This window comes from Nyctereutes procyonoides, unplaced genomic scaffold (assembly GCF_905146905.1).
Source record: "Nyctereutes procyonoides isolate TBG_1078 unplaced genomic scaffold, NYPRO_anot_genome, whole genome shotgun sequence".
Lineage (NCBI taxonomy): Eukaryota > Metazoa > Chordata > Mammalia > Carnivora > Canidae > Nyctereutes > Nyctereutes procyonoides.
Genome location: NW_026575046.1, coordinates 34,825,699 through 34,852,783, shown reverse-complemented (window position 1 = coordinate 34,852,783; position 27,085 = coordinate 34,825,699). Strand labels below are relative to the sequence as shown.

General features: G+C 38.2%; 1 protein-coding gene across 2 annotated transcripts in view; it reads right to left on the bottom strand.

The window, feature by feature from the left end:
- Nucleotides 1–230: 230 nt before the first annotated feature.
- Nucleotides 231–27,085, bottom strand: part of SGCD (sarcoglycan delta) — a 909,403-nt gene continuing 882,548 nt past the window's right edge. For both annotated transcript variants that reach the window (XM_055325395.1, XM_055325394.1), the window contains 2 exons: nucleotides 6,419–6,542; nucleotides 231–5,039 (listed from right to left, as the gene is read on the bottom strand). In XM_055325395.1, the coding sequence (XP_055181370.1) occupies nucleotides 4,866–5,039; nucleotides 6,419–6,542 (298 nt within the window). In that variant the 3' untranslated portion in view covers nucleotides 231–4,865. The remainder of the gene's footprint in view (nucleotides 5,040–6,418; nucleotides 6,543–27,085) is intronic.

Here is a 27,085-nt window from a genome sequence, read left to right as displayed (position 1 = left end):
GTTAGAAGTGGGGGAACCTTCCCCTGAGGAGAAAGTGATGAAAGACCAAAAGAGAGACATTTTTATCTTTGAGATAAAAGGCCTGTTTTCTCAGATTGTTTCTTTTAACTTTTCCCCCCACCTGCTACTGGGGCACCATGCAAATGTATCATTCCAGGAACTGCTTCATTATCCTTTTTGTGCCTAAGATTTCCTGGTGCAGGGGAAAGAGAGCAAACGGTTTTGTTTACAACTTACTTAAATGAGATTCTCCTCTCACAGAGCCTTAAAAAACAAGGATCAGGTGCTTACATGGATTTTTTCACCTATTTGGTTCAAACATCATGCTACCTTTTGCCTAAAATAAACAAAAGCAAGATATTCTCATGTAGTTGCTTCTGTGGAGGGCAGTGTTGCCAATTTAATCCTCTTGGTTGAATCCAGATAAAATGCAAAAGGGCTCTTTAAGTGATGTTGATTAGGTTCTGGTAAGTGGTGGCTGTTTTTATTAAAAAAAAAAACCACAACTTTCTTTTCTGACATATGAACACTCATGCTTACAAAGACTGTCATTACTGATGCTGTTTTAATAATATTGAATAGAAGTATGGATTTAGCAGTAGGGATGTTGACTGTAAAGACAAATCTCTGGTAGGAACTTGCCATACTACACAGAGGCAGAGATACTGGAATTCAAAATAGATCTTTTTTTTTTTTTCACTCTTGCTACACCAAAGAACAAAGACCAAATTCTTGAAAACAAAATCAAACTGGCATTGATCTCATTTCCCCACTAAACACCTTCATGAAAGACGTTTATTATATTTTTTTCTTCCTACGTATTTTAAAATGCTGCTTCCAATATTTCTTTTTTCCCAGTATTTATTATTCTTCCAATATTATTTATTGGTCCCACCAACCCTTCAGGCCGGGGAGGGACATAGGAATGGCAAGTGCACTGGAGGTGTAAATAACTGAGTTGATTGATGTCAACAAGACCTGCTCGGTTAAAAATAGTCTCTGGAGGACCATGGAATGGGCATCTTTCTGGAATATGTGATGGTGAAGTAGAAAACCTGTGACATTGCAGAAACAGTCTCTTCAGGAGAAAGATTGTAAATATAAATCATAGCACTTCCATCTCTCTTCTGGTCCTATAAGATGGTGACCAGGGAACCACTTCTCTGTTAAGGGTCCTAAGGAAAAAAAAAACTCTTGGAGGATCACAGCTTTCCTTTTGCACTAAGTCTCCCCCTGATTCCATCCTCCCTTCTTGCAAGAATCCTGTGAACCTGCATTTCTCAGACAAGTGGATCACTTTTACATGTAACATAAGACTGACCTTTTCTTCTATAGGCAAGTATCTATATTCCTAAGCACACATATACATGTAGGGCTACTCCATGCTACTGTGGAGTTTACTTTCTTTCCAGCTGTGTCCAACACATAGCACAAATGACCTCTTTGTTGGGGCCAGCAAACTTTTCTGGAAAGGTCCAAATAGTATTTTATGCTTTGCAGGCCATGAGGTCTCTGGCACAGTTACCCGACCCTACTGTTAAAGAATGAAATCAGCCACAGACAACATGGAAATGAATGGATATGTCTGTGTTACAATAAAACTTTATTTACAAAGACTGGTGATGAGCCAGGTTTGGTCTAGGGACCACAGTTTGCTGACCCCTGCTCTAGAGTTAAACTTTAAGCAATCTTTGGTCTATGGTTGCTGGATATACAATGAAAATCATCCAAAGAAACTGACCTAAAGGAAGTTAAAGCCAATTCAAGTTGATAAGATCTATCCCTTGGGTAACAGAGCAATTAGAAAGCCTCATACCAAGTTTCCACCTACAGAGATGCCACCATAAGGGCTTTTGAAAACCTTAGTCATATGCTAGTAGTTTCTTAAGACTGAAATTTTATGACTTATTGAACAGATAACAAATAGTACTGAGTGCTAAACATATTTGGAGATCACTTTTTAATTTTTAAAAATCTGAAGAATATTAGCATACTAGAACTTCTATAATATTAAAGATTCACTTGAACTCTTTTTTACACCACCTGCTGCTTAATATACTGGAGTGTGATTGTCCAGAATATATTATATATAAAGATTAGAAAGAATCCCAGTTTTTAAAATTAAAGTTTATAGAATTTTAATGTAGATTTCTTTCCCGAGAATTAAAACCTTGTCTCATAACCACTGACCACAGACAAATATTCTAGTTGGAGGAAGTTGGGAGAACAAAACTTTGATTGCATTATACTGAATTCTATAGTCTGAACTGAAATATATAATTTAGACGATGCCAAGTTTCCTGCCTATTATGTGGTATATTACGTGGTCACTTAGCACAAATGAAAATCAGAAGTTTTGATCATGTCTGTCCTTCATAGATGCTTGATTTCTATTCTTGGTTTGCTATTATTATCTTATTTGTGATCTGATTACCTTTAGGATTAAATTCTGCAAGTGGGATCACCTCGCTTTTTTATGGGCATAAAATCACCAAGGTGCTGATCTCAGAATTTCATATGATGATTAGAACAAAATCAGAGGAAAGAGGTTCAGGGAACCTTGTTTTCTTATTATCCATTGATTATGTACTTGAGATGGCAAAATGCAAAGATGGTCTGTCTGCTTAAAAATACTGTGTTAAGGTATTTAGCCATGGAGAGCCTCATAGCTACTACTGTCTGAATGATATGGGGTAGGTGTTCCTTATAGCCAAGGGGGGGGGGCTCTCCTATTGGACAAAACCCTGTATGTAGAACATGCAAATTCTGGCAGTATGATCCTACAGGATATAAATAATACCAATCCAGAGCAACTTGCTATCTTCTTAGGGTTTTCCTTTTTAGACTCTAATGTTACAAACTAAGTAGTTTTGCCGTTGAACATCTCAATTATTCTACATAGGATACTGAGGAGGAGTGCCTGGAGAGAGTATGGGGTCTGGAAGCCAGCAGGGCTGCTGATCAGGCTAGGAAACCTCTTTTCTCTCCAGCGCTCACCCACTCACTCCTAAGTGACTAAGCAACACCCAGCTTGCCTTTATATCCTTTGTATGCAAACCTCAGCCTGATGCTTGAGTGTCCTCTCAAAACTACCAAATCTCTTATTCATTTCCTATGTCAAATCTTCCCCTGCTTGTGAAGTAAGAAAAATTAAAACCTTGAAGAAAAAACAAATGCCATTCAGGCCTACAAATATGACTTCATTTAGGATTGTGGGGCCAATGCTTGCCAAATGGCATCCAGGACCGTCTAAACCAGTTATCATTCCACTGGGCTCCTGAGAGTCCATGTCTGTTGGCCACTTGGTTTGTCTATGAGATTTTAAGATGCCCACTCATGACTAAACCATCCCCCTCCAATCACCCAAAATAAACTACAGGTAACAACAAGATAAATAGGATGTGCTTCTCCTTGCTGAGTGCATTGACTTAAGGCATAGGCACATTTCCCCCTCTTTGAACAGAGATGGTGTATCCCCTGTCCCAGCACAAGAGCTGGCCAGGGTGACCCTGGAGCACGATGATGAAGGTGAAGGGATGAGAGGTAGCTGATGGCGGGAACTAGGGAGCTGCTTCCACATATCAGGTAGTGGTGCTGCTGGGTCACGGGAACACAGCGAGTCTGAGAGAGATACATAACTCAGTTTATGTTACTTTCTAGTGACCATTTCTGGGGGCATGTATTTTAGATTTGTGATTCTTGGGTCACTATTCTTAGAGAAAACATAATGATTTAGGAAAATGAATATCCCAACGAAAAATATATAGAAGAAGATTGAAGCCAAAGTTTGTGCATGCCTTTAGAAATAAAAGGCATCTCTAAATTACCTGCAAATCCCAAGAAACATAAAAATTAATTAGGCTTTCCATGCTACTCTTAATTAGGTTTCCATCCCTAAATGTCTTCTCTTGGGATGGGGATTCCAGTCTTAAGGATTTTGATTGACCTGATCATTTGGGGCTACTGAATGAAGTCAAAAAAGAGGATGGAACAGATCTTGAGCCATTTTTTCCTTTAAACAGAGACCTATCACCCATTTATTCTTTGCCTGTCAGGCCAATGAGTAGCTTCCAGCCAACTGAGAAGCAGCTGTTAGCCTATTTTTGTGCTGATTTACAACTCCTATTTTGACTGTGGGATAATATGTGATTTTGAAGGAAGATAGCAGGCATTGGGTGAGCACTTCAAACTTCACTAATATTCATCCTCCACATTCATCCAACTAACAAAAGCCCCAATACATTTGGCTACGAAGAGAGAACAACCACTTTGAGTTCCTACAGCTGACTTCTATGGCACTGCCCCCATCCCTCACTTGAAGAGGGGAAAGTTGGCCAGCCTTCCTAAAGCTAAAAATGGAAATGAAATGTCTATTTCAATACGAGAGTCTCAGTGCTTGAGTGTGACTTGGAGATTCCCGCCATCACTGCCCTGTAAATGACACTAAAGTGCAAGATATGCAGCTACTCAAATATGTCGGTGAATATTCAGTAAATGTCTGACACACTGTGTGACTTTGAAGGGAATACTGGGCCTGAATCGGTGTTTTGATTTTATCATGTATGTGGTGGGGTTGACATGGAAATGACAGTGGATATCACAGGGTCACCCATGGTTCCTTTTGTACTGAAACCTCATTTTATACAGAGGATATATATATTTATTTATATATATTTATATATATTTATATCCACCCACACACATACACACACACGTGCACGCATGTGCATACACACACACACACACACACACACACACAAGGTCTTTGATAGGCTTTCTGTGTTCTAGTAAAAATAGCTGGCAACCAGTGTCTAAAGCCAAAAACGGCCTTTATGCTACCAGCAACGTCCACTATGGATGGTCTCTCAAAGGCAGACACTTGTGTTTATCTGACAAGTGGAACCAGTTCCTGCCTGGGACAGGAATAATCTCCCATTGGCGCAGACGCAGATCTCGAAGACCTTCTGCCTCGTTCCTGTAGGTGTGTAGGATCCGTGAGGCAGTCTAGGTAGTTGGATTTTCGCAGCATCTAACTTAATCTAAAGAAAGCGAATAGGAAAGAAAGACAGTTAGAACCTGCCATTTATTTTCTTGACATTCAGACAGTAGATGTGTGTTCAGCCTAAGTGAGCACCTACCATATGTTGAATATTCTGGGCACTGGGAATTCAGAGATGAACAGGACAGAGAGTCTCTACCCTGAGGCTTATAATCTACCAAGACAACATTGCACTGGTCTATATGAGCATTGTGCAAAAGTATATCATGTAAGATATGAATTGAGTCCTAGACTGAAGTGAATCTGGAAATGCTGGGTTAACCATTTCTTTACTATGGGCCTTCAGACCCCCATCTAGGTCTGAGTGCGTGGGATGACTTTAAGAATATGCAGTATTTTCCACTCTTACATGACTCTGAAGATTATAATCAATTTCTCCAGAGTCTGGATTCTGCAAGCTATAATCTGCATAGGTTATGTAGTCACTATTTCAAAATGTGTGTGATTTGTGGCTGTTTGAAGAGAGTGTTTTGATAAATGAATGCTTTATCTGACTAGCTCTTTTAAAACAAATATTGCAAATGCCAAACCAATCAAAAGGTGTGTATTTGGTGCACAGAAGCAGGTGGAGATGGATAATCTCTAAGCAGATATGAAAAGTGGAAAAGAGTTTTGCTTTTAAAAAATGACATTTTCCCCTCTATTTAAAAACTCTTAAATAGAAAAGTTCACTTATGAATGTGATGAAGACATTTTTAAAAGTTTGCAGTTTAATCTAACTTCCTTGGGGGTTTGGCTTACCTTGTCTACACAAATGCAAGCGACTATTCTATTCACTAAAGTGGGATTATGTCAGGTGGAAGAAGGAATATATGTGCAGTCCTCCATCCTCTTGTTGCCTGCTCTTAACCCTATTTAGGTTTTGTCTTGTTCTGATTTGGGATAACTGTTGGGTCCCACTCTCCATTCTCAAAGGAGAAACAAAAACATAAGCTTTAAAAATGACTACGAGTAAATTACGTTCAGCTTGCACCAGATGCATGTGACATATAGCTCAATTAAGCTGGCTACCTAAATCTTGCTTTTGGGTGATGAGAGAGAGAGAGAGAGAGAGAGAGAGAGAGAGAGAATGAATTCAGAAATAGCATTCATTTTCATAGCTGTTTGTATAATTCTGGGCTTGGAGTACATGCTATTACCTCAGCACTTTACAAATAGTGAGTCATAACTCATATATTGTGGGTTAGGCTTATAACTGTGCTGTTCAACATATTTGTTCTGGACATAAAACCTTCTGATTGGCTCCTCTTGTTAGAAATGTAGGATCAGATTCGATGCCAAGGGAGTCTGGGAAAGTTGTGGGAAAGGTTGTCTTATTGGAGCTGTAGCTCTCCGGACCTGTGTCCTTTGTACCCTTACCTCTCCATCTTTGGACTCCAGCCTCAGCTCTGTTCTGCAGGTAGCTTCCATGTTGCCAGCTTCTGCATTTATTTCTACTCCTTTTGGGGCCTCCATTACCAAAGACCGGGTTGGGGACTCCAACCTGAAATACATGTAAGATGAGGATTAAAAATCCCATTTTGCCTTTTTTCTTTTGCAAATTTGAGAGGAAGTTGCTGCTCAAAGCATTGACACAAAATGGCATTTCAGTATTCGATCAGGATTTTTTTTTAGTTTTGCTTTACAAACCTGTCAAGTTTATGAGGGAGGAAGTAACATATCTGGGCTCTATCTTCATTGCACATCGAAAAGATTGTAGGAAAGGTGTTCTAGGATCCTGGCTTCATTTTATCTTACACCTACTCAATTATTGCTTTATTGGTATAATTAACCAAATTCTTACATAAGTTTTGTTTTTTTTTAGAGTATAAGTTTTGTTTTTTTTTAGAGTAAGGCGATCCCAGGTCTCAACTGAGCTTTCTAAAATTGATAGATATCCCTTCTACTTTGTTAAAAGGAGCAGAATCAGATAGAGGTTATAAAAAGAGACCTAGGAGTTAGATAGACCTGACTCAAGCCCTGGGGCTGCCACTCTGTGACCCTGGCGAGACTCTTCTTCCCTCCTGTCTTCTTTGCTTTCCAAAATTTCCCGAATCCTCAGTTTTCTCAACTATAAAGTGTCACAAGTGGTGCTTGACACATTGAAAATCATTATATATATTAACTATTACTGGGATCCCTGGGTGGCGCAGACGGTTTGGCGCCTGCCTTTGGCCCAGGGCGTGATCCTGGAGACCCGGGATCGAGTCCCACATCAGGCTCCTGGTGCATGGAGCCTGCTTCTCCCTCTGCCTGTGTCTCTGCCTCTCTCTCTGTCTCTCTGTGACTATCATAAATAAATAAAAATTAAAAAAATTTTAAAAAACTATTACTATTACTGCTGTTACTGGTGTTATTATACCAGCAAATCATAAAGAAATCTTGGGCCCTCTTCAACCAGTTGTCAAAAGAAGAGAGAAACAGATCATTGGTTGTGGAGGGTTAGAGAGGGTAAGGGATTTGACTGTAAAGGAGCAGCATGGGAAGGGGATGTATAGGTGATAGAACTATTCTGGATCTTGATTGCAGTGGTGGTTACACAACCCTCTGTGTTTGTGAAAACTCACATAACTGTACCACCAAAGAGTAGATTTTATTGTATGTAATTAAGAAAGGGGAGAAGGTGAATCAGCTACACTCCATGTTAATTATGATGGCAAAACAGGATAATATTCCTTAGAAAGAACTTTGCTTAACTCATTTAATGTGAAAAATATTAACCACCCCCTGAATAGTCTAGATATTAACATTATCATCAAATAGCAGTGGATCAAGATCTTCTCTCTCTACAACAAGAATATCCTAACTTAGGAAGCACAGACCTCAGCATGGCTTTCAAACTGCTCTGACTCAGATGAGTTTCCTGAGCTTTATTTCTGTGTCCCCAGCTTCTAGACACTTAGAACATTAGGGACAACAGCCTCTCTGCCAACTTTTGGCTCCCTGTTCTGCTTCCACCACTTCTTGCAAACCCTTTTGGGTTTCAGTAAGTGGCAGGAACAATGAGCTGACCAGTAGGGACACCACCACCCAGAGATCCTAAGCCCCATCACAGATGCCAAGAGTCAGGTCTTTGACACTTCTTTATTGATGTCTGCATTCCCCCTAAAGTGACCCAACCAGAGTCACTACAGAGGAATGACAGGTCTATAGTCCTGGTGAGAGACAGGCTTGAGCTTCTGTTGAACTTATTCTCTCCTTTCTGACCCCATCCCTTGTGATGGCAAGAATCCCCCTCTCCTACTGGCTCCTCACAAGACCTTGACCACTTTGGTGCTGGGCTAGGGTGGTTCCACCTCTAATTATGACTTACTTAATTTGCATGTGGTTTCTCTCACTAAACAGAGCAATAGAGAGTGATGTCTATGTAGTGCAGTCTTGCCTAGAGCCTTCATCCAATCAGTTCAGCTCCTCCTGTGCTCTTGATTCTCTCACTTTTGAAATATGAGGATGCTTTTGTGCCATTTGGTTTCTCTCCTATAAAGTCTGGCTGGCTTACACAGTTATCCAGCATTTTCTAATGGCTTCGGTGTTTACTAGTGTTGATACTTTCCCCCTTACGGCATAAGTATCCCTTCTGGTAATATTTCTGCTCAACTCCAACTTTGTTCACCCCTTCTCAATGGCACTGCTGTCATCCACCCTCCTCAGGTGACAGTCTTCATGCCATCTTCTCCTTCCCCTTGTTCCTTCCGTCTTTTATTTGATCAGTTAACTCACAACTTCTCCCTTCTCAGTGTACTAATTCATCTCTAACCTGGACTATATGAGTGCCTCACAAGTTTTGTTTCTCATTCTTCCTTCTTCCCAGTGTACTTCACACATGAGTCTAGCTCCTGAAGTACATTTTGAATATATCACTTTTTTTTCTCAGTAGGTGATGGATACCACGCCAAGTGCTTTACATGTATTACTTCATTTAAACCTCATAAAAATCCTATGACTCTGGTACTCTTTAGTCTTGATTGTGCACACAAGGTCACAAAGGTGAGAGGCTTGCTCACGGTTGTACATCTAGTAAAAGGGCAGAGGCAAGATTTGAACCCAGGTTTAGCCAGTATATTGTCCAGTATATCTTATCACTTCCAGAAAAACTGGACTTCTTTCCTGTCTAACATATCTTCATGCCATTCTTTGTTGTTAAAGGCCACCTTTTCATGAAATTAGCACCTGTATTTCTGAAACCAGTATCTGTAAAAGAGGGTAGGATGATAGTACTGCATACGGCTCAGTGATGACAGTAGGCAATATTTCTCAAAACAATTGATGTCAGTGACATCAAATTCAGGATATGGTGAATGTGTTCGTATTTGTTATGTAGCATTTAAACTGAAGGATTCATACAAAAAGATAGCTGAGGTTAAAAAAAAAAAGCTTGACACACACAAAAAAAATGTCTGGACCTAGGAGAATGTTATCAGGTGAAGCACTTGCATTTCAGATGGACATTAGAATTCACTTTACTTGTATTCATTTCCTAAGGGCTCTGAGATCAGCAGGAGGGCTCCAAGGCTGGAGAAGTGGACACAGAATGACTGCCGTCTTTCCCCCCTCCTCAGCCTGGGAAGTAGTAGGGAGCCGAGAAAGGGAGCTATGCTGAAACTGTCTCCTATTGTGAAAAATGACAATTTCTTGGAAGCAGAGACAAAGGTAACTGCATTCTGTTTCCTAGTCTATCTTAACGTCTTTTGCTGTTAGGCAGACTTAGTAGTTAGTTAAGACAGATACTCTTTACTGTTAATATTAATCTTTCTATTGTGGAAAAAAAGCTCCTACAACAGCCCTGTCGGGATAAGGCAGGCAGAGCACTCCTATGGTGTCAATTTCTGACGCTAGAGAACCAGTCACAGCACAATGGCTAAAATGGCATTGATTGAGACAAAGTGGGAGGAGGCTCCCTTCAGATGTGGGGCAGCTGAGGGTCCTGCTGGCTCTTGGAAAGGACTACTGCTTCCGCTAGAAGAAAGTGCAGCCCTCCTATAGCAGTACTTAAAAGACTCAGAGTGGAAGGATGACCAGGCAGGAGGTCCAGGGCCTGGGCCAGGTCCTTAAGAACAAAAGTTCTCAAGGTGAGCTTCGGAATCCCTGGGAGGGCTTGCTAAAACACAGACTGCTGGCCTCCACCCCTAGGGTTTGGATACAGCAGGCCTAGGGTGGGACCTAAACAGTTGGCACTTATGGCAAGTTGAAGCTGCTGGTTCTGGGACCACACCTGAGAACCACTGCTCTAAAGAAAAGTCATAATCTCAAGTGCCCACGAAGACTAGATAGGTGCTGGAGGTTAGTGACCCAGAAGGAAGCTGCGAGGAAAACAACAGTCTCTGGACAACAGCACACGGCAAGTGATGGAAATGCTTTCTGCAGGGGGCAGCTTCTATTCTAATCTGGCTGATTACTGATGATCTTTGTCATGTCCTGAGCTCCTTTTTCTCTTTCCACCATTTCCTTTCCTCAAGAGTAACTACTATTATGAAATTTGTGTTGACTGTTTTCTTGCTTTTCTTTATAATATTACTGTAGGTTTGCCTCCTTATACGATATATTAGTTACCATTGCCGGTTTTTGAATTTGACGTATAGAACAATTCCACTTAAGTATTCTCCATTGACTTCCTCCCCTCAACATTCTATTCCTGAGATGCCTCCATGCTGTAGCACATAGCTGTCATTAATTCAGTCTCCCTGGTGTCCTCTATAGTGATTGGTTCATCCCTTTGTGAGACATGTGGGTTGCTTCCAGGTTTTTGTTTCTATAAACAGTGCATCTATGCACATACATGTGGTTCCTGGTGCACAAATGTAATTTTCTTTAGGACACATATATGAAGAGTGGAGTTGCTGGCTCCTGGGGTATGTGTAACTACAGCTTGATTAGATACCAGTAGGGCATAGTAGTGTACTGTATACAGTTCCCACTAGTAGGATCTAGAGTTCTGGTTATACTACTTTCTTGCTAGCATTTGATAATGTCTTAGTATGGAACAAGTGTGAAATGGGATGTTATTGTCTTTTAAATTTGCATTTCCCAGATTAGTAATGGAGTTAAGCATCTTTTCATTTGTTTGTAAAACATTTGGGATTCTCCTTCAGTGAAATGTCTTTTGTCCATTTTAATTGTTTTCTATTATTGTTATTTTATGTGTGTGAATTGTAGCAGTACTTTCTATTCTGCAAAATAATTATTTAGCAGGTCTATGTACTTAAAATTTCTTCTTTGAGTCTGTGGTTGTCTCTTTTCAGTCTGTGCTCAGTATCTTTTTAAGATCTTAACATTTCTTTTTAAGATTTTTACATTTTAATGGCAAAAAATTTATGATCTTTTCTTGAGGGTGTGAGCTTTCTGTGTCTTACCTGAGCAATCCTTTCCTACACTGATGTCATAAAGATCTCATATACTGTTTTCAAGACTTTCAAGTTTTGCTTTTTCATTAAGTTTCTAATTCATCAGGTATTACTTTTTGTGAATGGCCTGAGGTTGGGGTCGAAACATATGTTAAATTCGATAAGATCATCATACATTGAAAAGTCCTTACTTGGCTCTGTCATATGGCATTGCCATATACCTACGGGTCTCTTTGGGGGCTTTCCAGTCTGTTTCAATATTCTATTTATCTACTCCTGTGACAATAAATCATTTTAGCTTACTTGTTACACTTTAAAAAGACATTTAAAAAAATAAATAAAAAGACATTTAAAGTGTTTTATTTCATAAGGCATGTCCTCTTATCTTGGTCTTCATGAATGTCTTGGCTATTCTTGGTCTTCCACATACATTTAAGAATGGACTTAAATTTTACAAGGAAGTACTCAGCCATTAGAAACGACAAATACCCACTATTTGCTTCAATGTGGATGGAACTGGAGGGTATTATGCTGAGTGAAGTAAGTCAATCGGAGAAGGACAAACAGTGTATGTTCTCATTCATTTGGGGAATATAAATAATAGTGAAATGGAATATAAGGGAAGAGAGAAGAAATGTGTGGGAAATATCAGAAAGGGAGACAGAACATAAAGACTCCTAACTCTGGGAAACAAACTAGGGGTGGTGGAAGGGGAGGAGGGCGGGGGGTGGGGGTGAGTGGGTGACGGGCACTGAGGGGGACACTTGACAGGATGAGCACTGGGTGTTATTCTGTATGTTGGTAAATTGAACACCAATAAAAAATTAATTTATTAAAAAAAATTTTACAAGGAAGCCCTGTATAGAATTTGATTGAATTTATGTTCACTCCATTAACATTGCATCTGTCTCTAGTTACTTATGTTTTCTTCGATGTATTTCAATAAAGTTTAACAATATTCTCTATGTGGGTTTAGCATACTTTTGTGGCTATCCAATATTTTTTGTTGATCTTATAGTCAACATGTAGGTGTAGATTATATTGTTTTTCATATTTTGTGCTGCAGTTTTTCCAAGTTTTTTTCATAGGCACTAATTATTTTAATTTATGAAAGTTTTACATCTTTTGATTTCTTATACCTTTCCTTTTTCTTTTCATATTGTACTGTTTAGGACTACCCCTATACTGTTGACTAGAGTCAAAAAAGTCAAGTCGGTGTCCTGACTTTAAAGGGAAAACTTTGAACAATTTATGAATGATATTTTGTTCTGAGCTTTTTTAAAAAAAATACTTTTTATCAAGATAAGAGAGTTCCCTTTTATTCTTATTTTGCTAATCGTTTCTGTTGTTCATTAATACGCATTTTATCAAGTGATATTTCTCAATATATTAATGTGAATTATATTTTCTAATAATAATCCAGTTGTTTTTTGGCATTAACTGAACATCATTATTACAGAGCATCTTTTCTATTTCTGAAACTATTTAGTATTTTTTAGGCTTTTGTACCTGTGTTCATAAGTGAGTTCATCCTATCATTTTTCTTTTTTTCTTTTTTTGTTTGTTCATTTTTTGTTTTTAAGTAGGCTTCACACCTTGTGTGGACCCCAGTGCAGGGTTGGAACTCATGAGCCTGAGATCAACACCCAAACTGAGATCAAGAGTAAGATGCTTAACTGACTGAGCCACCCAGGAACCCGTTTTTCCTTCTTAAAATATCTTTGTCACGTTCCAATGCTTTTCTATATTCTAGAATTTCTTACAGACTAGAATGACTTGTCCCTTGTATATTTAAACTTATTGATAAACCTGAGCATAGAAAGACATATTTATTTATTTATTTATTTTAGAAAGACATCTTATTTTATTAAAAAAATTACAAGATTATCTAGGTTTTGTGTTTCTTTGCATATTGGCTTTGGCAAGTTATCTTATTGGTATTTTTCCATTTCATGTAAAGACTTAAATTGGTTGGCAAAACTTTTCATAATATCTTCAAGTGCCTTTACATTTGTAGTTATGTATCTCTCGTTCCAAATATTTTTTTCATGTCTTCTTTTCCCCTTAAACAGTACTGCCAATTATTACTCTTTTCAAAGAACTAACTTTTGGGTTTCTCTTTTTTTCTTTAATTTCTAGCTCTTGAACAAAACAAGGATAATTTTACAGTTTTCTAAATGTTTTGCCTTTCTTGATTTTTAATATATGTATATATGGTTATGCAGGGTTTTTTGGTGCAGTATCCTAGAAGAGTATTTATGATATGGGTGCAAATATTTTTTAATTTTAGTGAGTTTATCCTATCATTTTTCTTTTTTGTTGGTTTGTTTTTAAGTAGGCTTCACACCTTGTGTGGACCCTGTGGTTTATATGTTTTATAGAGGGGTTTTCCTTAATTTCTAAATATGTAAGATTTTCTTTTTTTTTTTTTTTTTTTTTATTTTTTATAAATTAATTTTTATTGGTGTTCAATTTACCAACATACAGAATAACACCCAGTGCTCATCCCGTCAAGTGTCCCCCTCCGTGCCCGTCACCCATTCACCCCCACCCCCCGCCCTCCTCCCCTTCCACCACCCCTAGTTCATTTCCCAGAGTTAGAAGTCTTTATGTTCTGTGTCCCTTTCTGATATCTCCCACACATTTCTTCTCCCTTCCCTTATATTCCCCTTCACTATTATTCATATTCCCCAAATGAGTGAGAACATACACTGTTTGTCCTTCTCCGATTGACTTACTTCACTCAGCATAATACCCTCCAGTTCCATCCACGTTGAAGCAAATGGTGGGTATTTGTTGTTTCTAATGGCTGAGTAATATTCCATTGTATACATAAACCACATCTTCTTTATCCATTCATCTTTCGATGGGCACCGAGGCTCCTTCCACAGTTTGGCTATTGTGGACATGGCTGCTAGAAACATCGGGGTGCAGGTGCCCCGGCGTTTCATTGCATCTGAATCTTCGGGGTAAATCCCTAACAGTGCAATTGCTGGGTCGTAGGGCAGGTCTATTTTTAATTCTTTGAGGAACCTCCACACAGTTTTCCAGAGTGGCTGCACCAGTTCACATTCCCACCAACAGTGTAAGAGGGTTCCCTTTTCTCCGCATCCTCTCCAACATTTGTTGTTTCCTGCCTTATTAATTTTCCCCATTCTCACTGGTGTGAGGTGGTATCTCATTGTGGTTTTGATTTGTATTTCCCTGATGGCAAGTGATGCAGAGCGTAGGGATAGAGGGAACTTTCCTCGATATCTTAAAAGCCATCTACGAAAAGCCCACAGCAAATATCATTCTCAATGGGGAAGCACTGGGAGCCTTTCCCCTAAGATCAGGAACCAGACAGGGATGTCCACTCTCACCACTGCTATTCAACATAGTATTGGAAGTCCTAGCCTCAGCAATCAGACAACAAAAAGACATTAAAGGCATTCAAATTGGCAAAGAAGAAGTCAAACTCTCCCTCTTCGCCGATGACATGATACTCTACATAGAAAACCCAAAAGCCTCCACCCCAAGATTGCTAGAACTCATACAGCAATTTGGTAGCGTGGCAGGATACAAAATCAATGCCCAGAAATCAATGGCATTCCTATACACTAACAATGAGACTGAAGAAAGAGAAATTAAGGAGTCAATCCCATTTACAATTGCACCCAAAAGCATAAGATACCTAGGAATAAACCTAACCAAAGAGGTAAAGGATCTATACCCTAAAAACTATAGAACACTTCTGAAAGAAATTGAGGAAGACACAAAGAGATGGAAAAATATTCCATGCTCATGGATTGGCAGAATTAATATTGTGAAAATGTCAATGCTACCCAGGGCAATTTACACGTTCAATGCAATCCCTATCAAAATACCATGGACTTTTTTCAGAGACTTAGAACAAATTATTTTAAGATTTGTGTGGAATCAGAAAAGACCCCGAATAGCCAGGGGAATTTTAAAAAAGAAAACCATAGCTGGGGGCATCACAATGCCAGATTTCAGGTTGTACTACAAAGCTGTGGTCATCAAGACAGTGTGGTACTGGCACAAAAACAGACACATAGACCAATGGAACAGAATAGAGAATCCAGAAATGGACCCTGAACTTTATGGTCAACTAATATTCGACAAAGGAGGAAAGACGATCCACTGGAAGAAAGACAGTCTCTTCAATAAATGGTGCTGGGAAAATTGGTCATCCACATGCAGAAGAATGAAACTAGACCACTCTCTTGCACCATACACAAAGATAAACTCAAAATGGATGAAAGATTTAAATGTAAGATTTTCTAAGATAAATTTCTGGTATATATTTTTTTCATTGGTTTTGAGCTGATAATCTTACAACAGAAAATATTTCCTTCATAAAATCAATTCTTTAAAAAATCAAGACTAGAAAAAAAAAAACAAGACTAGGTTTCTGGCCTAGTATGTGTCAATTCATATAAACATTCATGCCTGTCTGAAAAGAGTGTGTGTTATTATAGTTGTTGGTGTTATGTTTTATGTTCATGTCATGGTTATTAATTCAAGATATATATATATATTTATATTTGAGTAGAACAATTAAACACACATATACCTGTTTGATGTATTAATTACTAAAAGAGGTATATTATTAAATACATAGCAGAACTATTCTATTTTATTTTACTTATACCATGTAGTTGCCCTCATTTTGCCTATTAGTATAGTTGTTCTCACTCTGTTTCTATTAGTTTCAATCCTGTGCATATTTTTTTCATATTTTTATTTTTTTCATACTTTTAAATACCAACTATTCTTTATGGTTATGTTTTAGGTTTTCCCATATAACTGGATTATTATTTCTGATTTTTTTGAGGTAAAATTTACATATAGTGAAATGCACGGGTATTTTTATTTTATTGACAAATAAACATTACATATTTAAGGTGTACAGTGTGACTTAGAGGGCTCATGTGCTTTTTTATTAATTAAGGTATAATTAACACACTATGTTACAGTGGTTTCAGGTGTACAACACAGTGATGCCAAGCCTATGTCATGTTATACTTACAAATGTAGTTACCATCTGTCACCATACAACACTGTTAGAACACCACTGACTCTATTTCCTATTCTGTATCTTTCATCTCTGTGAACTATTCATTTCATAAGTACTGGATGCCTTTATCTCCTCCTCCCCTTGACCCATTCTATCCATCCTCCCACTCGTCTGCCCTCTGGCAGCCATCAGTTAGCTGTATTTATGGGTCTGATTTTGCTTTCTGTTTGTTCATTCGTTTTGTTTTTTAGATTCCTCATATACATGAAATCGCATATATGTCTTTCTCTGACTTAACTCACTTGGCATAATACCCTCTAAGTCCATTCATGTCAGAAATGGCAATGTCTCATCTTTTTTGGTGGCCAAGTCATATTCCACTGTGTATGTGTGTGTATGTATGTGTGCGTGTACCTGTGTATTACATCTTCTTTATCCATTTATCTATGGATAGATACTTGGGCTGCTTTTATATCTTGGTTATTGTAAATAATGCTGCAATAAACAAAGGGGTGCATTTTCAAATTGGTGTTTTCATTTTCTTTGCATAAATAACCAGTAGTGGAATTACTGGATCATACAGTATTCCTATTTTTAATTTTTTGAGGAACCTTCATACTGTTTTCCACAGGGGCTGAATTAATTTACATTCTTACCAATGGTACATGAGGGTTCCCTTTTCTCCACATCCGTGCCAACAGTTGTTATTTATTGTCATTTTGATAGGTGCAAGGCCATGTCTCATTGTGGTTTTGATTTGTATTTCCCTGATGATTAGCGATGTTGAGTATTTCTCACATGACCTTTGATCATCTGTATGTCTTTTTAAGAATAATGTTTATTCAGGTCCTTTGCTCACTTTTAAAATTGGATTTTTTTTGGCTTTTTTTGGTATCGAGTTGTGTAAAGTTATTTATATATTTTAGATATTAACCTCTTATCAGATATATCATTTGGAAATATTTCTCCCACTAAGTTGCCTTTTCATTTTGTTAATGGTTTCCTTTCCTGTACAAAAGCTTTTTAGTTTGATGTAGTCCCAACAGTTTATTTTGCTTTTGCTTCTTTTGCATTGAGGAGACATAGTTAGGAAAATGTTAGTAAAGGTGATTTCAAGAAAATTACTGCTTACGTTTTCTTCTAGGATTTTTATGGTTTCATGTCTCACATTTAGATCTTTAATCTATTTTGAGTTTATTTTTGTGTATGGTGTAAGAAAGTGGTTTAGTTCATTATTGTGCATGAAACTGTTCAGTATTCCCAGCACCATTTATTGAAGAAATTGCCTTTTATCCCATTGTATATTCTTGCCTCCTTTGTCATTGATCAACTGACCATGTAAACATGAATTTACTTTTGGGCTTTCTATTCTTTTCCATTGATCGAAATGTCTATTTTTGTGCCAGTACTATATTGTTTTGAATACTACAGCTTTGTAGTATACCTGAAATTTGGTGATGTAATACTTACAGCTTTGTTATTAAGATTGGTTTGGATATTTGGGGTCTTTTGTGGTTCCATACAAATTTTAGAATTATTTTAGTTCTGTGAAAAATGCTGTTGGTATTTTCATACAGATTGCATCAAATTTGTAGATTGCTTGGGGGCAGTATGGGCATTTTAACAATATTAATTCTTCCAACCCATAAACATAGTATGTCTTTCTCTTTGTGTCATCTTTTACTTTTTCAATTCATTCTTTTGTTTCTTCACTCAAACATATTTATTTTCTTTCTCTGATAATTCTTGTATTGAAAGCTTCCATGGATCTACATTGGCTGCCTTATTTGCCTGCTTGCTCTCCTGTACCTGGTGCCTGATTTGAGTGTTTCATATTTCTCAATTGTGGGTTTATGTTTTTCTTTATCTGAAAACATTACTTGAGACCTATATTTAGGGTGCCTTTTTATCCAGAGAAGATTTGCATTTGTTGCCATCAATCATTGGTGCTACCACCACCTTTGGCCCAATGCAAACTGATTTCTTTGCTTGAGCTTTTATAACCCCCTAGGTAATATACATTCAGGTTATAAATCAGAGTGAGGGCCAGTTTGGAGTTAACAAACTTTGGAAAAATGTTTTCTTTCTCTTCCTTTCAGTGCTGAGATTCAAAATATGTAACTTCCCTTGCAATCTTGTAAGTGGAAGGGTCAGGGTGGAGAAGATTACTTAGGTTGAATTCTATTTTGTCCTTACACTGAGGGTTTGGTACATTGGGATCCAAGTTTCATTGTGGGATCTCTAATTAGACTGCTTGCTTCAGGTGGGCCCTGACTTTGGTTTTGCTCCCATTAAACCTGTAGCTGAATTTCATCTAGTTTATCTAAATCTGTAAAGTTATGGTTGAACTTGCTGCTCAGATTACTTCTCTAAGCTCCCATGCTATTTTAGCTCTTAGACTCTGAAAAATACCAAATTTTAGCTCAAAACATTTAAAATATTTTAAAGATATTTTTACGTTGTAGTTTTAGTTGTTTTCAGTGGGTGAGCTAGTCAGGGTACTGAGACTACCATTCTATTGCATTAGAGGTCCAAGTTTCTAATTTTTCAAAAGAAGATGGGAATTGAAATTTTATAGTGAAATCACCTCAACTTTAAAACTTGGTAGCTTATTATTATTTGATACTATCAATGTGCCAACTCTTTAAGATCCAGATCTAGTCTAAGGGTTGCCAATTTGCTAGAAAACTGTCTAGAGGTTTATTGATCAATGTTCAATCAGAGAAAGAGAACCTCTATGAAATACACACACACACACACACACACACACACACACTCTCTCTCTCTCTCTCTCTCTCTATAGGACTTTTTAATGTGACTTTCTGTCTGATCCTGGGTCTGAAGTGAGCAGGACAGGCAGTCAGGAAGGGAGGATGCATGTGAGGTGCGGGGAGAGGAAGAGCTGGAACCCACAATGAAGAAGTGATAAGAGACTGTCACAGGTAGCAGTTCAAAGTCTCTGATTCAGTGGAGTAAAAGCTGCTGCTCTTCTTTATGAAGCAAACATGGACCTGGCATATGAGTTGGAGGGATTAAAGACTTGGCAGCTGCCCCACACGAAGAAGGTGAGCTGGCTGGTGATCTCCAACTGTGTCTAGTGCCCTCTACTGACCATCTAGAATAAAAGGAGTATGCATGCTATTTAGCTCCCACTCTCTAAGCCTCACGCAGCCAGGCTAATTCAGTGAAGGGAATTCCAGAAAACGTAGTTCTAACTTATCTGAATTGGTACGATACAAATCCACCCCACATCATCATGTTTTAATGGCTGGTTTGGCTTGAACATACTGTACTCAGTGAAATCAACTTCCAGTACAGAAACTGGTTGAAATAAAATAAGGACCTGTAAAAAGTGAGAAACATGGGCTTTTCTAATTATGTAGGATCTACTTTTAAGTTGAGTGAGTTACTTTGAATTCAAGTTCCTCATATCTGCGTTGGTATTTAAATTTTACCCAAGTGTTATGCTATATGTTGGCAAATTAAACTTCAATAAAATAAAAAAAATTATAAATTTTACCCATGAAGCTGCTGAATTTTTAGAGATTGCTCTGTCTTTAAATCCTAAATTGAAAGATCTAAGCAGAATATTCTAGGGTTCTGCTCTGAAGATTTAAGAAACGGATTGGATATTCTCATTTGAAGGCCATTTCTCTCAGAAAAGCAGTGATATTCTGTCCTCTAGAGCAAAACTATTTTGAAGTTTGCTTGTATAAAAGGCAAGCCAGACCATCACAAAACATTCTTTTGAATCAACCCTTCTTTTCCAGTGAAGAGCTTGTTGATATATTTAATAAACATTTATTACTCTAGGCCTAAGGGGACACAGTGAAGTGACCTGTATCCAAGACTGGTAGAGTCTGGGTTGGACTTGAAGGTCTATTAGGAATTGGCTCATTTATTTGGTTAACATTTATTGAATTCCCAGTATATGCAAAGTTCTGGGGTTACAGTTGCAAACAAGATAGCCCTAATCCTTGCCTAGTGGGTTTATGTACTATTAAAGATGAGAGACATTAAGCAACTTGTTTCTGGTGGTGAAGAGTCCTTGATGGAAAAGTTATAAGAACCTTATAACTGGGAACTGGGTCATGGAAGAGATGGAGCCTAGGAAGGCTTATGATGACATTTTGAAGGATGAGAAGGGGTTATCCTAGTGAAAGATGAGTGTGTCAAGCAGAGGGAACAGCATGCCTAAAGACTTCTAGGACAAAATAGGTTTTTTTTAGGTGAAAAGAAATTGTAAAAAGGCTGATAGAGAACAGGGTATTAATACGAAGAGGTAAATCAGGCAGAGACTTGCAGAATATTGTGAGATAATAAAGGATTTAAAATGGAGAGGTGGTGTGGGGGAGTAAAAAGATAACAGACAATATGACCAAATGTCCATGCTGCACAGATGATGGTGATGATTAATTTTACATGTCAACCTGACTGGGCTGTGGCATGCCCAGACAGTTGGACAAATATTATTCTGAATGAGCATGTAAAGGTGTTTCTGGATGAGTTCAATGTTTAAATCAGTAGACTGAATAGACTGGCCTCCCTAGTGTGGGTAGGCCTCATCCAATCAGCTGAGGACCTGAATGGAGCAAGAAGGCTAAGAGGGAACTTTTCTTGCCCTCAGACTGGAACTTACATCACTGACTCTCTTGAGTTTCCAGCTTGCTGAGTGCAGATCTTGGGACTCCTCAGCCTCCATAATCCTGTGAACCAATTCCTTATAATACATCAAATATAATATTGGATATATGTTTCCTCTTGATTCTGTTTATCTAGAGACCCTAATATATACATATATATAATTTGTATATATGGCTACAGAGTGGATGTAAGAGGGGCAAGAGGCCTGCAAAGAGAGTAGACAGGGGTTATCCAGGTGGGAGAAGATGGTGACTTGGATTTGATGATGGAGTGCCTCAAAGACATGTCAAATTGAATGAATTTGAGATGGAAATGTGGACATGCAGGGCTAGAGACAAAAAAGTTGGAGGTATGTTTGATCATCATCGTTGACAGTATATTTCTGTAGTGCTGAAATAATGGTACTGTGTATATACAACTCAAAATATATATTTGAAAACCGAGTCAGATTCTATGGACTTAACAGGTGAGACTAGGCAGGTGCACTCCAAGAAGTGGCCATCTCAGCCAAGTAATGATGGTGGCATCCTCTCACAGTGAACATTTCAGAGGGATGTTTTCTATAGCCAGAGACAAAGCAAAGTCTGGACCAGAGTTCCAAAGTGCCCAGACTCTGTTGCCCTTTGAGGTGGTTTCATAGCTCTTGTGTGGCCCAGGGAATATGACAGGGAGAAATGTGGTTGTGTCTCCCAGCTTTATAAAGCTCCAGAGAAATGTTTTCTTTATTGAACCATCATTTCCTGGCAGATTTCTGCATTCATTTGTAACCTTTCCTTCTCTACTCAAATTCCATTTGAAGTACCTGTAAAACATGGGGCCGTAACCATGTCCCTTTCTTCCTTGGTTACACTCAGAAGTGTCATGAATCAAAAAAACCCACAAAACTTTAAATGCTATCACAAGGTCTGTTTTTAAAACTCAGAGAATAATTTATTTGCTGTTGGCATTATCAGTTTGTTCTCTCCGTTTCAAGCTCATTTTTTGTTGAAATTGTTTTTGTGGAAACAGTGATTACTTATCCAGATTTCTCGTTTTCATTTCCTTCATCATAAGAATCTACATTAATCACTTCCAAACCTAGACAAGCTTTTAGATCATATTTTGTTCCCATCCTTAGAGAATGGAGACAATGGCTTTTGTTACTTTGGGGAGCGACCTTCAAAACATCATAAAAATCAAGTAATATATGTGGTAACTCAAACAGATGAGGGTTAATGCCAGCCTCTCCTAGGAAAGAACATATCCCCGCTAACATCAATACCTAGGATTACTGAGTGTGTTCTCAGTTTGAGGGGGAAAAAAGAAATAGAAACAGTTATGATTGAAAGGGACACAATTTAGAAAAAACTGGTGGGTGGGGTTTTGAAGTTGTTGGTGTTTTTGTTCATTATAGTGGCTGCTTTTGGGGAGTTCTTGAGGCCACGGCTGGGAAATTTCAATTCAGTCAGAATCACATGGGGAGTGTTCAATGCTTGAGTCACATCCCACACAAACTAAATAAAGTGCCAGGGCACCTATATATTTAAAAAAATTCTCGGGATCCCTGGGTGGCGCAGCGGTTTGGCACCTGCCTTTGGCCTAGGGCGTGATCCTGGAGACCCGGGATCCAATCCCACAACGGACTCCCGGTGCATGGAGCCTGCTTCTCTCTCTCTCTATCATAAATAAATAAAAATTTTAAAAAATTAAAAAAAAATTCTCTATGTGGTGATGGTTGAAAACTACTGGCTTAGATTGACTTAGCAGATCTCTGTGTGTGTTATAGGTATAGAAACTTTAATATGGAATACTATCATCCCACTGGTGGGAAGAGAATGATTATGGTATTGCTTCTGGTTGAAAAGTAACCCAAGCTGTGAGACAGCAGCTCAGTTAATATATTTGGTAAAATGAAGACCTGCAGTACATACTCTCAGTCTAATGTACTTCCCTGTCCAACTATATTTCTGTGTTGTGATGTGATGATACTGTGCATATAAAACTTTAGCAAATCAGTGGGATTATTTACTCAAGTATGTATATTTCTTGATCAATTTCTTCACTGATCTTAAGTTCACTGCTCTCTGAAATCTTCAAGAGCTCAAAGCCGAATACCTATTTCAAGAAAAGTTATTTAAAAATTGCTCTCATATTTTACTTGTGTATTTGATAAACACTAATAAACCAACAGCCACTCTGGTGAACTTGCCTTGTATCAGTATAGTGGGCCATTTAAAGTAATGTTGAGTGAGATTTTGATGCCAGACAACTTTTAGAGCATGGTACTGGTTACCATTATGTTTAGCACCAATGGCTCCTTCATTTTCAGCTTAAAAATGTGGGGCACCGGGGGAGGGCTCAGTTGGTTAAGAGTCTGACTTTAGCTCAAGTTGTGATCTTGGGGTCCTGGGATGGAGCCCCATGTGATCAAGCTCCTCAGTCAGCAGGAAGTCTGCTTTTCCCTTTCTTCTTGCCTCTTCCCCTTGCTTCTGCTAAGAGGAAAAAATGCATAGTGCTCCCTCAGACCTCATTCTCCTACACCCTTGTGATTCATCCTGTATTTGAGTTGAGCTTTTATTAGTGTGATTCAAAGGAACCTCAGAGATCTCAAGTGAAAGCCCCATGTCCTGTTCCAGGGACAGAGTTAGAATCACCTACCATTAGTAAATGTGTTATCATATGCTCTGCACATTGGGTGCTTTTCATTTTGTTCCACCTGGTATTCAGTACCAGCCCCACTGGTGAAAGAAAGCCATGGGGATTCAGAGAGGTTAAATGTCATGGTCTAGATCACATGCCTAAAGACTTGTATATCAAGTCCAAGCACCCTGATTCCTAGACAGTATGTTTTATAATATTCCATGGTTCTGATTGTTGAAAAGTAGTTCCCCATATTGGGTGGAAGTCTCATTCTCTAACCTGTTATGGGATCTGGAACTTTGATAGGTTATTATTCCAAATTTATAAAGGTAAGCACCCTAGTTATTTTGAGGTTTTCTTTATCTGGGCTAAAGAAAATCTTTAGCAGATGCTCCAGAGAGTGTACTGGTATAACCCTCCTGGTCATCCTGCCTGGAGCAGATGGTAGGTCCACCTGCTCCATCCTCTGATCTTTCTCTTGGTATGTCTGGTTTCATTTAAAACCACTTCTTTAGAGAGGCCTTCTCTGACCCCTTCTATCACTCAGTGACTTTCCTTCATGCCACTGAACACAGTTTGCAATAATTTGTCTGTTTACTTGATTTAATCTCTTCCTCTAGAATAAACTCTGTTAGGGCAGTAATTCCACTAGATTTATGTCTAGAATCAAGGATACTGCCTGTTGTTCAATAACTTTTTGTTGAATGGATGTCCCTCTTAGATTCTGTTACCTATCACTAAACACAGTGCTCCTGTTACATTCTGAGCAAGGTCCAGGACCAAAAGAATCAATCTCTCCCCTTACCTTCTTGGTGTGATACTGGACAAGTTAGTGCAGTATAATGGCATTACAATTTGTGGTCATGTTAGTGTTACTGCATACTGAGTTTGGAACAGAAAAAAAATGTGACTCGTTTTACTGGTAATCACCCCATTCTGTATTTGTGATTTTCAGGACATATTTTGCCCATTGTAATATGTTACTTTTTAGATTTTATATGAGGGGCACAGCCTCTCCCCCACCCCCCAAATATATTCATCTAGATCTTTTGGGAAAGAATATAGTATAGTGATTTATAGCTTAAGATCAGCATCAGGATTTAAGTCCAAGCACCGCCATCTGCTGGATGTTTGGTCCTGGAATGGGGGCAGAGGAGTTCAGTAGAGATAACAATTCATCTCTGAAAGGATTGTTACAAAACTGCAATGTGGAATATAGGTGATGCCTTAGTAAAGTATATGATACACAGAAAGTGGTGACAAGTGATAGTTTTATTACTTTAGTCATCCATATAAAAATTCTGTCGCACCTGCTCATTCCCTCTTACACTGGTTAGGATGGGTGATCACTTTCCTTCTCCATCTCTAATCACCTCTGGCGTTCTTAACGTTTTACCATTCACAAGGGGGCACCCTGGTTAACACAGTGGCAATATTACAGACTTCACAAAAAGCTTACATACCAAGGGTAATTTAAATACAAGATGTTCAGGGGCAGGTGGCCGAAGAAGTCTATTCTTTCTGCACAGTGTGTTTCTGTTACAAGATTTACTAAAATGCCAATAACTTGGAGAGAGGAAAATCTTGACAGATCCTATAGAATCCATCAATTACTTTTGCTAGGGGGAAAACTGATCACAAACACTGTGCCTTGGTAGCCTAGCAGGGGCTTCCAAACAGTGATTAGAAGCTTAGCTCTTGCAGGAAATCCCATTTCTCAGAACCTGGGGTTTCCAGTGTGACCACATATGAAACTACAGACATCATAACTGCAGGTTTCATGAGACTTCTCTCCCCAGTTCCTCCTGTGCCCATTCTTCAAACTTTCTCAAGTAAGATAGAAACTAAGTAATTGATTTGAATATCAAAGAAGTGATGTACATTTCCACACTCCCACTTCTCATTAATGACTTTCAACTCTTCCCAATGAGACCAAATGCTTTCAGAACATTTAATGACCCATGTAACTAACCTCACTCCATGTGTAACAGAATTAGGTTGTCAATTCTCTTAATATAAAAATTAAGTAATTAACAAATGTTATTTAGATTTCTCCATGAAATGGAATTTCTAGTTTTGAAGTCAGTTCAGCTCCAGAAGGATTACTGGACCAGTAAGGAGCCTAAATAGGTGAAATTTCTCACTCTAAGAGAGCTGAAAAGTGAAAATTAATGCCTCATATATGAATAATATTTCATTCAAGTTCAGTATTATAAAAGTTATTTGATAAAAATTATTGCATACTTGTACATACAAGGCACTGAGGTAATTAAAACAATTTTAGGAGGAAGTTGCAGAGTGGGTATTCTAATCACAGCTCTTACCAGAACCCATTCTTTTAAATGTTACCCTAAAACTGCTTCTATTTACCAAGAATGAGCAAATGTTAGAGTGATGAGAGTAGGTTTTAGGGCTCTAGAGGAAAAGTAAATTACAATACAACTTAAGGAGTACCTTATTTGTGCTAGAAGACACTTTGGATGACATGAATTGGAAAACGAATGTGTTCATTGAAAATGAAGGTAGATGGTATCCAAATTTCTATTTTGGGATGCCTAGGGTGTGAATCTACATAGACGCTCACAAAGTTGCAAAACTCTGACAATAAGTCTTGATTTGTTTTTACTCAGAGCCTGTAGTGCAGGGGATGGGGATTGGAAGTCTATTTCAGTAGTGACCATAGCTGGTAATGAGAATATTGCACTTTTTTTCCTCATGTGTTTGTCAGTTTTATCACAAAATAAATGAAAATGCAGACAAAAATGCTTTTATGCTTACTCCTGCTTTTACCATGAGATTTAAATAAAAGCTCACCCTAGAACTCAGAATCTTTCCTTAAAGGAGTTAGAGTGGGGAGATACTGTAGAGATGATAATTGTACTATTTATAATATTCACTGAGTGCTTCTTTATTCCAAGTATTGGCTTAAATCCTTTATGTGTTTCATCCCATTTAATGCTTGCTACAGCCCTAAGAGATTTGTCCTATCGTCATCTCCGTTTAGCCAAAGTGATGGACTTCGCAGCCCAGAATTGTTGTCTCTTAGGGCTTTGCTCCAAACATTTCTGTTTATACACGTAAGAGATTTTCATTTGAGAAATGTAGAATAAGCCAGAGTCTTGTTGCAAGGCAAATTATGAGGATAGTAAAGGCATGTGGCCATAAAGAGAAGGTCTTATTCTCAAAGGAAAGATCATAGTATAATAATGTGCTTTCCTTTACTCAGAGTCACAACAAAGTAAGTAAAAGCTTCTCAGAAAAATCCAAGAATGATATATAGTATATACCATATTTTGATGTAAAGAAAATTCTTTACATGGTGCAGATATCTCTGCTAACAAAGGTATTTATCAAGATTATTTATTACAAGGCATTAAAATAAATCTTTTTTTCAATTACTTTCTAATGAAATGTTCCAATTAC